Source organism: Callospermophilus lateralis, chromosome 2 (assembly GCF_048772815.1).
Source record: "Callospermophilus lateralis isolate mCalLat2 chromosome 2, mCalLat2.hap1, whole genome shotgun sequence".
NCBI lineage: Eukaryota > Metazoa > Chordata > Mammalia > Rodentia > Sciuridae > Callospermophilus > Callospermophilus lateralis.
In genome coordinates this window covers 118,680,019-118,692,055 of record NC_135306.1, presented here as the reverse complement: position 1 = coordinate 118,692,055, position 12,037 = coordinate 118,680,019, and the positions used below count along the sequence as shown (strand labels likewise).

General features: G+C 34.1%; 1 protein-coding gene across 1 annotated transcript in view; it reads left to right on the top strand.

The window, feature by feature from the left end:
- Ddx10 (DEAD-box helicase 10) overlaps positions 1-12,037 on the top strand; it is a 271,314-nt gene that overhangs the window by 40,580 nt on the left and 218,697 nt on the right. Inside the window, exon 10 of the mRNA XM_076843793.2 lies at positions 9,972-10,073. Within this exon, the coding sequence (XP_076699908.2) occupies positions 9,972-10,073 (102 nt within the window). The remainder of the gene's footprint in view (positions 1-9,971; positions 10,074-12,037) is intronic.

Here is a 12,037-nt window from a genome sequence, read left to right as displayed (position 1 = left end):
AGAATTTTTATACTAGAATATTCAAAAGTAATTCTTTCAATTACAATTAATTATAATTAGTGATAAAATATCTGAACAAGCAATAGATAGGACTGTGCTCTATATAAGATGTAATTGTATATTCAAACAAACTAGACTTTCGATTTTCTGAGATCTAAGAAAAATAGGACATGGATAGAACAGTAGCTTGTTCCACTTTTCATTTTATAAGAAGGTACATAGTGTCACAGAGGTCTTCAATCTGTTGGGTGCATGTTTGGATTATGGTTCATAATGAGATGTTCTGAGAAGTTATTAGTGGTGGTTGGTGGGATATATCTTGTTCCATTGTTTAGTTCTTCTCAGTTAATGTGTTAATAATTATACCTTTGTACTTGTACGCTCACACATCTGTATTTTGTGGTCCTTTGAGTCTTTGGATAGCTAAAGTTGCATATGTTGTCTCACAACTTACCAGGGGATTACTTACAGGTCTTGTAGATGTGCCAATCATGTGTATGTGGATAGGGCAGACTAATTCTTTCATAGAATGTTTAGCAGTATTGTGTATTTTTCCTAGATGAAGACTGTTGAACATTTCATTATATCAGGAAAAAGTCCAAGAAGGGGAAATATTTTGGGTTCTTGGTTCTGATGAAGTTGCTGAAAATCTAATGTTGAACATGTGCTGTGGTGAGCATTAAATTGGGCAATAATGACTGAGATGAAAAAAGAACAACATAAAGATTATGCTTGAAGAGAATGCTAATGAAAAAAATGGTATAATGTAGTTTCTAATACGGCCATTGATTTTAAAAGTAGAAATCCGTTTGACTATTCATAACAGCTAACTATATTCTGAATTTACTATTTTATATGTATAATCAGTGAAAAGGTTATTGTATATAATTCTTATCTTTTCCCTGGCAGTTCAAAAGTTGCCATTAATGGACTTAGAAATAATTAGAAAGTTTCGTGGGCCATGAGGCTGAATAATTGAGTTAAATAAAGGCTAAATGAAAATTTGAAACTAATTAAAATCCTGTGTTAGGCTGTAATTAAAATAGGGTTGTCAGATAGTGTTTGCTTTTGGAATTAAACTAAAATACATGAATATAGGAGACTGAATTCATTAGCAAAGTAGCTAAGGTACGTGGGAATCTGTATTTTTTTCTATGTTTTAGCTAAATAAGAGTAAAGGGTGATTCAGATACTTAACATCTTGAGGTGCTTTGTATTAATTGATTTACCTGTCTAGAATTCACTGGACCTACAGCAAGCAGTTGAGAAATTTTCTTGTTTTCTTAACTATTCATGCCCCTTTTAACAAAACAATCTTCTTGTGAGACAAATGAAGCAAGAGATATAAATTTTTTTTAATGCTATATCCTGTGGTATATTCTGCCATTAAGAAGCATTTCTCTGTAGGGCTATCAATTTTTGGTACTCAAAAAAACTAAGTTCTTTTGTTTCTTATAAAAATGTGTAGGTGAAAATAGAAATTTGGGAATGAAAGGTAGACACAAATCAGATACTTCTATTTGGGGAGAATAGGGTAGCTGTGGGTAGAAGATAGGGGTTTATATGTAACTTTTATTTTCCAGTGTACTCGGAAATAAGATCATTTCAGCAATATTCCATTTTCACCTTATTTACTGGTTTGCATTTTGTGGCTGAGATTTTGTGAATAATTTAGGTAGCTGACTGTGATTCCACTAGGGGACAGCAGAGGCCAAACCTTTGCATTGTACACTTGCTGACTGTAGTATCAATTTCATAAAAATCAAGCTAGAAACTGGTTAAAATTCTTAATGACTTGAGAAGGATTCATGGTTTGTATAATGTACTACTACTTTAAGGAATCAATGAGAAAAAAATTTTTGTGGAGTTTTTAATTGGTTTGTAAATAGAAATAATAGTGAAAAGACCATTCCTATTGCATTAACTTAACTGTGAATTTCTTAGATATAAGCCAGGACCTGCTTTTGTTAGCCAGATTCTCTCATTCCTTAGCTGAGATTTGTAAGGTTCTGTGTTTAGTTTGTTTTTTTTCCAAATGGAGGCTAATGCTCCCTGACATGGTCTTCTGTCTTTATTGATTTCTAGAATTTAAAGCCTTAATTTTGCCATAAAGCAAATTAACTCGTGTATTTTGTGTCTTGAAGCAGTGAAGAGTTGGGGTGGAATATAGCTGGTATAGCTATGGAGGTAGACAGGGGCTGATACTTGTTAAGAGTTTGTCATTCCCCTAGCACTTCCCTCTGCCCTTGTTCCCTTACTGTCTACTAAATGCAGCAGGCAGAGTGATCTTTTAAAACATAAGCTAGATCTTGTCACACCTCTGACTTCCCAGCTCAGAGTGACAGACAGTAACCTCCAGGGCCTATGCATTCATCCTTCACCCTGTTTGCTGTTCTACCCTGTTTCTTAAATTTCATATTGGTCTTGCTGTTTCTTGTACATGCCAGGCATACTCATCTCTGAAGGCCTTTATATTAGCTCTTCTGCTGGACTGCTTTTTCCTGACTTATTGACATGATTCTTTTTCTAACTCACCCCCCAGCAACTTTTCCTTAACTTGCTTTTTGTTTTCTTTTTTCCTCAACACTTATCACCTTCTATATTGAGTATTTGCTTGGTATTTTTCTTCTTTCTCTTACTAGATTGTAAGTTCTGTAAAGGCAAGAACGTTTGTCTTTTTATTGATGTATCTTAAGTGCTTAGAAAAGGGCATGAATTTTAGACACTTGAGATAACAAATCAGGCTCATGAATCAGATTCTACCAAACACATTAATTACCCATCACTGCTATAAAGTATCATCTTGCTTAGTGGCTTACAACAATAGCCTTTCTTAGTTTCTGTGGGTCAGGAATCCAGGTGTGGCACAGCTGGGTCCTCCAGCTTTGAATCTAACAAAAGGGTGCTGTCAAGGTGTCATATTGGTACTTGAAGTCTCAGCTGGAATAGATTCATTTCCAAGCTCACTCACATGGTGGTTTGCAGATTCATTTCCTCCCTGACTATTGGTCAGAGGTACTTTCTAATTCCTTTTCATGTGGCTCCCTTTGAATGGAGGCTCACAAGACAACTAACCTCATCAGAGAGCAGATGAGAGGGCACAGGAGAGAAAATGGAAGTAATAGTGTTGTTTGTTACCTAAACTTTGAAGTCACACTTCATCTTTCCTGCATTATCCTAGTGCTTATACATGCCAGCCCTACTCCTTGTGGAGGGACTACAAAGAGGTGTATACCAAGAGGTGCAGATTGTTGGGAGCCATTTTAGGAATTGCCTTCCACATCCAATGTCAGGCTTTACTAATTTCAAGGATAAAAGCAATTCCAAGGGTAGTTGAAACAGAAATAAGTCTAGGACCTCAGTTATCATACATTGCATATTTGGGACTTCTTTGGCCCAGATAAACAGAGAAGACTAAATGATGTGTGTGGCATATCAATTAAACAGATGAGCTATTTATATACTTGGATATTTCGTCACAAAGCTCACTAGAAATGGACTTCTTGGATCTATAGATTGTGAACAACCTTGGTACAACCTATCCAAAGGTAAGTGCCTCATATATGAGGACTCATTCTACTAAATGCCATGTTTGCTGTCAAAGGGTTCTGTCATTTGTATTTTATGAGGAGATTTGACCGTACCATTTTTGTTTGTTTGTGTTTTAAACTGGGACAACCTCTGTGCTACACCCAGGGGATGAATGAATTGTTGTTTTTCCAGTTACATTCCAAAATTTGATAAATATTTGTTGAGTAAATAAATGAATGGACTCATTTAGCCAATAGAGAACAACTTGTGGAAGAAGTTTTCTTATCAAGAAACTCCTTCCCAGAGACTTGAAGGTAAAATACATTTAAGATAACTCAGTTAAGTACCAGGCCTGGAATGGGTACTGAAGTCTCTGACTTCTTCTTACTGCGATGCCTAAATCCAGCTGTTTTTACTTAATGGATTCTAATGGTTGTTGCTCCCCTGCATGGCTTTTAGAATATATGAAAGCCAGGAGAAGAATGGTAGATGCCTTTACTTAAATTTGCTGCCCATTTGTAATCATGAAGATCAAGTAAAAATATATTTATTTTCCATCTTAATTTGGATTATGAGACAGGTTTCCCATAGTTGTTCAATTATTATCTTTAAAGTCAGAACACTTAGGTTTGAATTTGACTTGGTTACCTGCTGGGTATGTACCCTTGGATCAGTTTTTAACTTCTGAGACTGTTTTTTCTGTAAAATGGTGTTAATCATATCTCTCACTTATTTTCTGACACTACAATTTTAGGCAGTAGAATTTCATTTTTCTTTTTATTCTTAATCTATTAAAATTTAGTTTAGCATTTATGTTTTGGAAAGTAATCCCCTCCTCTTCTCTCTCTTTCTGAACCTGAACCTAGGGGTGCTTTACTATTGAACCATCCCTAGTCCTTTCTTTTTTACTTTGTGACAGTCTTAAGTTGGTGAGGCTGGCTTTGAACTTGCATTTCTCTCTCACCTATCCTAGTTGCTGCAATTATAGGTGTGCGCTAGTGTGCCCAGCAGTAATTATTTTCTGAGAACAGTTGATAGAGTGCAATGATTTCTGTTCTTTCTTTGTGAACTTCTTAAATCTTTGTTCTTACATATAATATATGTTAACCAACCTGTTTTTTTTTTTCCTAATTATTTTATGGTGGATGAACTTCATTTGTCACTGAGCCTATCATGATATACCTTTTGGTAGCTTCTGAGATTCTAGGCTGCAGATGACTTTCTTTGTCCCAGAGTATATTCAAACATGCCATCTTTTTTCTTTTTAAAATAGGTTAGAATCTTTAGACAGTCTATAAGTCAGATAGCCTTTTTCCTAGAGTAGTAAGCTTTCCTTTGTACCACATCGTGTAGGAGGAATAAGACTCTTGGACTTGGATTCCTTATGGCTGTCTTTCTGCATAGGTATGACAGACTGTACTTTTCTCCCACAGTGACATGAAATCTTAGGTATGGTTGTTACAGGTAAGGCTGAGATACAGGGAGAATAGTAGGAGATATAGAGAGGGTAAAAGAGAAGGGACTATAGAATAGTAAGGGGTCATCAACAAATGTCTCCTTTTTTTCTTTTTTTGGGGGTAGGTACCAGGGATTGAACCCAGGGCTGCTTTCTCACTGAGCTACATCCCCATCCCTTTTTATTTTTTATTTTGAGACAGGGCCTCACTAAGTTGCTGAAGCTGGCCTTGAACTTGGAATCCTCCTGTCTTAGCCTTCAGAATTACTGGGATAATAGGCGTGTATCAACATGCCCAACTTGTCTATCTCTTGATGATGCTTGTATTGTGAACAATGTCTATAGTTTATTAATAGTCAGAATTATAGAATTTTTGATCCTAAAGGAAACCTAGATTCAGTTGTATACTGTATGAATCAGAAAATGTGGTAAATGGTGATGAAGTGTTTTATACAAAGTTATTCAGCTAATGAATAGTACAACAGGACTGGAATCTAGTTCTTTCTATTCCAAATCTGGCCTCTTATCACTGATAATGTGTCTAGTGCTCATTTGCTTTCATCCATTCACAAATATTTGTTGAAGAACTGTTGTATCTTCAAACTAGATATTCAAATAAAGAATTACATTAATATTGGTGCTAGATAAGTGATGCAAAAGACATGGGTTTCAAAAGTAGGTAAAGTATTTTTTTTTTTTACTTGTTTTTATTATTTATTTGGCAGTACTGGGAATTGAAATTGGGCATTCTATCACAAAACCACATTCTCAGTCCTTTTTATTTTTTATTTTGAGATAGGGTTGAGGCTGCCAAAGCTGTCCTCAAACTTGAGATCCTCCCTTAGGCTTCCAGGTCTCTAGGATTATAGGCATTTGCCACTATGTCTGGCTTTTACTTGTTTTTAATAACTTGTTTATTTTATTATAAAAGCAGTGCTTAATCACTACACAGATGCAATAATACCAAAATGGCAACATAGACAGGCAATAATGACAAAATCTCCAAAATCCCTAAATAGAAAAATTTTAATGTATGCTATATGTATATACTTGTTTTTTAAAATTACAGAAATGAAATTATTCTACATAGACCCTTTTATAACCCAGCTTGTGACATGGAGAACTGTCCCTACAGTTTTTTGTAAACAGTCATATTGTAGTAGGACAATAGTTGGCACTATCAGTGAGCAAACTTTAAGGAACAGTTAGAGACTCAATTAGGATGTCATTGATGTCTGGGTAATCTGAAATGGAATAGTTAAGGATTATTGACTTTGGGGGAAAAAGGCACATTATTGCCAAAATAGCAAGACTGCTTTCCTTGCTTTGGCCAGTTTGTTTGCATGTTATTTCAATGGAGGAATTGCTATGTGTACTCAAGCCAATAGTCTGGACATCTTATTTATCTAGAAATACTAGTGAACTGCAGGATTTGAGTATGTTCTTTATGTGAGTTAGACAGTTATGATCAATCTCTTGAGGATCTTTGTTTCTGGAGAGTCTTCTTGTATAATTGAAAAAGCATGGATTAAAAGTTTAAATCTTTGAAACGTAATGACCAGCTGGCTTGAGGCCAGCTTCTTAGTCTGTCAGGACTTCATTTGCTTCTTCTCTTGGTTTCTTTCTTTTTAGGATTGACAAATTAATGTGAATGAAGTTCTTAAAAAACTAGAAAGAGTTGTATAAATGCTACATGGAATTAATACTGATGATGAAAATGAAATTTTGTTTCAGATACAGAACTTTCTGAAGTGCCTGGGATGTTTCTTAAAATAATCTATCCAAATATATGGAATTTTAAAATGTAGGTCTTAGAAGAACATTTATTTCTCTTACACATGTGAGCTTTGGGCCTGGGATATTGCTTTTGAAATCTAAAAGCTAGCTCATGGGTAAATAGACTTTATTCTTGTAAGCATTAGAAAAATGAAGTGGGCTTATGCCTTCTCTGTAAAAGTACTTTTATTCTTGGAATAAAAGTTTACTGAATATTTTTGGGTATTAGTTGGAGATAATTTGTGCTTTATGTTGTTTTAGGGAAGAGATGTATATGTAAAATGGGTGAAATGGTTGGTAATGATCTTAATAGCTGCTTATCTTGTGGGATTTGATTTTGCACATCATTTTTCATTTTCTTTTTGGAATGTGTTTCTTCTAAATGTCACTGTTACAGTCTGTCTTAACCATGTGAAGCTGTTTATGTATATTCTGTTAGCTGTAGCATTAAAAGGTTTGGACATGGTTCCTTTTGTGACTTGAATCCTGATTCATTCTCTCAGGTTCTCCTTGGATGCATGAATGGGTAGGGTATGATAGATATGGGTGACTAGCCTTATTTTTCTTGCTCATGAGTCAGTTGGAAGATCACGGAATGTTAAATTCAGCCTTTTTGACCTTCTAGAGATTTCTTTTACTCCTTGGCCTTATTCTTACCCTGTGTAAACTTGTGGGCTTGTTTATTACATCTTGCTGTCCCTGAATTTGGATGTGGAAGATTTGAAGTGTTGACTCTCCTTAGCCCACTGTTTTTCCTCCTTCCTAACTGTATCTAGTAGCTACAGGATACCATCAGAAGGCAATTAATTTCACTTCCAGAGTCTGACTGCCCTGAGAGCATCTTGGTAAAAATACTGCTTCGTTAGCTGATTCTGATCCTCTTTGACTCTTACCAGGTTCCTGGTGTGGTATTGTTGCTGCAGAAATTGTGATGTCTCTCAGATATTTTATCTACTTAGGATGTCACCTTGTTACTAATACATTCTGCTTTCATCACAGGTTAATCTAAAACTGCTAGGGGGAATGCTTTAAACCCCCCCCCCCATTTTTTTTAAAGAAAAAAAAGATGAAAAACTTTTTTGAGTCATAATTCTGCATTAAAGTACAACAAAGAAGTTATTTGGTACTAGTTTTTTAGTTATGAAACATAATTAAGGAATAAGCTATTTTCAGTTTTACTAGAACAAGCAAATAATTATGAAGACAAAAGTATCCACTAGACTCTGAAATTCTACCCTTTCCCTGTAAACTTGACTCCACCATTTATATTCCTAACCCTAATGTTAAAGTAATTCTTTATTCTTTAGGTCTCAGCTTTGATATAATTTCTTCAGGACAGTTTGCTTGACACCTAGACTACTTAGCTAGAGCTCTGTCATGCCCTTACAGCTTCCTGTATGTATATTGTAACACTCATAGCCTTTGATTTTAATGTCTGTGGCAACAGGCCATGAGCTTTTAACAGCCAAAACCATGTCTATTTTCCCACTTTGTTAGCATTTGGCACATAGAGTACCTTTAATAAAAAGAATTTAAAGCTACTGAATTATCTAAGAAACTTAATATTTTATGTATTTTATTTCATATTCTTTGTGCATACAAGGGTATTTATTTTTTTCTTACTGAAGTTTTATCTTATGTAGAGTAGTTGAGTTTTAAAGTCAACATATAAGGTAAAAATTGCCCTCAGTCTTCAAAATAAAGTATACTACCATTTTTCAGTAAGTTGTTATGGCCAGTTTTCCCCTTCAGCATTCAGTAATAAAATTCTGCAAGCATATAATTGTTCTGAATCTCTGCAGAGACATCCAAGGTCTCTAACGTCAGGCTCTAATGTATCTTAGTACTCTTCTCTGTTATCCAAACAAATAAAAAAAACTGAATTAACCTTGCATTTTTTTGTTTCTATTCATTTGATCATGTTAAAAAGTATGTAGCTTTTCCCTTTTTATTCATACTCAAGACTTACCTAAAATTCCATCAGCTATGACACAGACACAGACACAGACACAAACACAAACACACACACACAGTTTTTTTTTTTTTTTAAATATAAACCCTTCTCCCCAGCCCTGTGGCTTGCCCTGAGTAGTCTGTCTCTCTTAATTTTTTTTAGTTGTAGATGGACACAATACCTTTATTGTTTTTATTTTTATGTGGTTGAGGATCGAACCCAGTGCTTCACACATGCTAGGCGAGCACTCTACTACTGAGAAACAACTCCAGCCCCTGAGTAGGCTCTTTACTAGTGAGTTGATGACATTAATTGCCTGTGGCTGTCCTTTGGCACTGACTTATTCACCATTCTGTAACTGTCATCTTGAATCTCTTGCTTCTGTGATGTTTATCTTAGTCAACTTTAGTGTTAGATCCCTGAAGATCAGTTTTCATTTTTGTTTTTTTTTGTTCTTTTGTTTATGCTTGAATCATAGTTTATCAATAGTTTATTTGATCTGATATAAAATGTACTCATGTTTTGTAGCATAAATCTTAGAGTGCTTTGAGATTTTTTTGTTTGGTTTATTTAAAAAATTTCCCAAATACCCAATCTTAATCTGTTTGACTTTTTATACGTAACAGTTGACCTTACAGTATTATTAGTAAGATCTGTATATAAATAGTACCAAAAGCTTAAATAACCAGAGGATGCTTTATGACCTATGTCAATACAAATTTCTGAAGGTGCAGAATGAAATAAGGTTATCTGTTTTGGTGAGGGAAGAGAAGATGCAAGAATTGGAGGCATGTGTTTTACCTGAGTGTTTTTCTTCATACTGATGCCTTTGAACAATTTTATTCCAGAGGCATTAATAAAATCTCCAGGAAGATGAATTGATTTAATTAATATATTAGGGTGCTCTGTTTATTAAATGACTAATTTTATTTACATTTTCTTAGTTGCTTGTGTGAAAAATTATCTTCTTGCTGTGTGGATAGGAAGCTATTTAAGAAATCATCTTGAATTGTTTTCTTTCTTAGAAGCTAGCACTTCTATTAAGGCACAGCTTTAAAGTAACTAGAAATTATAATAAATGATGGAATTTGATATAAGGTGGTCAGAGCCCTAGTTTTCTGTTGTCACAGAAGATGAAAAATTTGGATTCTTAATATTTACAATTAGATGAACTTGACTCTGTGTTAATTACTTATACTGTTAAAATGTAAAATATAGATTGCATTGATGTATTAATTTTTGTTGTTTGTGTAGGTACAAAGAGGATGGTGAAGCTTTATTAATTTTGCTTCCCTCAGAAGAAAAAGGGATGGTGCAGCAACTTCTCCAGAAAAAAGTACCTGTAAAGGAAATCAAGTAAGAGCTACTGGTTTATGTTATTAGAGAAGTAAAGACATGAAATTATTATGTTTGCTTATCTCCATTTATTTCCCTTTTCATCCTAACCCATTCAGTTGTCTGGTTTGAAATTTTAAAGTAAAAACTAATTTTTTTTAGAAGTTTTACGTTTTCAGTAAAACTAAGGAGAAAGTGCAGAGAGTTTGTATATAACCCTTACCCCACACATACATAACACATCCCAACAGAGTGATGAATTTGTAACAGTTTAACAACCTACACTGACATCATTATAATCTGAAGTCCATAGTGGGATTTTCTCTTTGTGTTGTGTATTTTATAGGTTTGAACAAATGTGGGAGGACTTGTATTCACTGTTACAGTATCATATATAGTATTTTTACTGTCCTGAAACTACTCCATGATTGTCTATTTATCCCACTTTCTCCACTCTGGCAAACACCAGTCTTTTACTGTTTACATTGTTTTGCTTTTCCCAGAATGTTATATTGTTCAAATCATAAAGTATGTAGCTTTTCCAGGTTAATATCTTTCACTTTTTAATATAAAATATATGTAAGTTCCTTTTTTCATGGCTTAAAGGCTCATTTCTTTTTAGTGCTGAAAAATATTCCATTGTCTGGATGTTCCAGTTTATTCATTCATTACCATAGGACATTTTGATTGTTTCTTATTTTGGCAGTTATGAAGAAATATCCACAAGCAGGTTTTTGTGCTGATATAAAACTTTAGCTTCTTTTAGTAACTATCAAGGCACATAATAGCTGGGTTGTTCGGAATGTTTGATTTTTTTTCTTAGATAAGAAAACTGTACTATTTTTCATTCTCACCAGCAATGAATGAGAATATTCTTATTACTACAGTCCTTGTCACCATTTGGGATTGTGAGTGTTTTCGATTTTGGTCATTTCAATAGGTGTGCAGTGGTATTCCATTGCTTTAGTTTGTATTTCCTTGATGATGAAGGATGTGTAGTATTTTTCCTATGTTTATTTGCCATTTGTTTTGGGGAGATGTGCATTAAGGTTGTTGGCCCATTTTAAAATTGGATTGTTTGTGTTAAATTTTATGACTTCTTTGTGCATGTCTTTTTATATCAGATGTCTTTTGAATATACTTTTTCCCATTCTGTGACTATCTCCACATAATTTTGACATGGTCTTTTACAAAACAGATATTTCTAATTTAAATGAAGTCCATCTCATCAGTTCTTTCTTGGATCAGGCCTTGGGTGTTACCTCTAAAGCCATTGCCATACCTAGAGTCATATAGATTTTCCCCCCATATTTTCTTTTAGGAATTTTGTACTTTGGTGTTTTACATTGACATTTATGATCCATGTTGAATTAATTTTTATAAGAGATGTAAAGTCTGTGTCTAGATGCATATTTTTGCAGGTAGGTGTCCAGTTTCAATACCATTTGTTGGAAAGAGTAACTTTATTTCATTGTGTTGATTATTGTGGCTTTATATTAAGACTTGAGAGGTTGGGTAATATCAGTCCCCCTATTTGTTCTATTTCCTATTGTGTTCAGTTTTCTGGGTCTTTACCTTTTCCATATAAAGTTTAAAATTTATTGATATCCACTAAATAACTTCCTGGAATTTTGATTTGGATTATATTGAATCTATAGATCAAATGGAGAATGAACTGACATATTGACAACATTAAATCTCTCTGAACATGGATTATCTTTCCATTGATTTGTTACTCTTTGACCTCTTTCATCAGAGTTTTGTAGTTTTCTTAATATAGATTTTATACATATTTTGTCAAATCATACCTCAGGTTGTTGTTGTTGTTATTATTATTATTTGGTCCCAATGTAAATGGCACTGTGTTAATCTTAGTTTCCACTTAGTCATTGCTGGTAAATGATGGACTTGTATGTATTAACTTTGAATTTTGAAACCTTGCTATTATTGTTACAAGTTCCTGGAGTGTTTTTGTCTATTTTTTT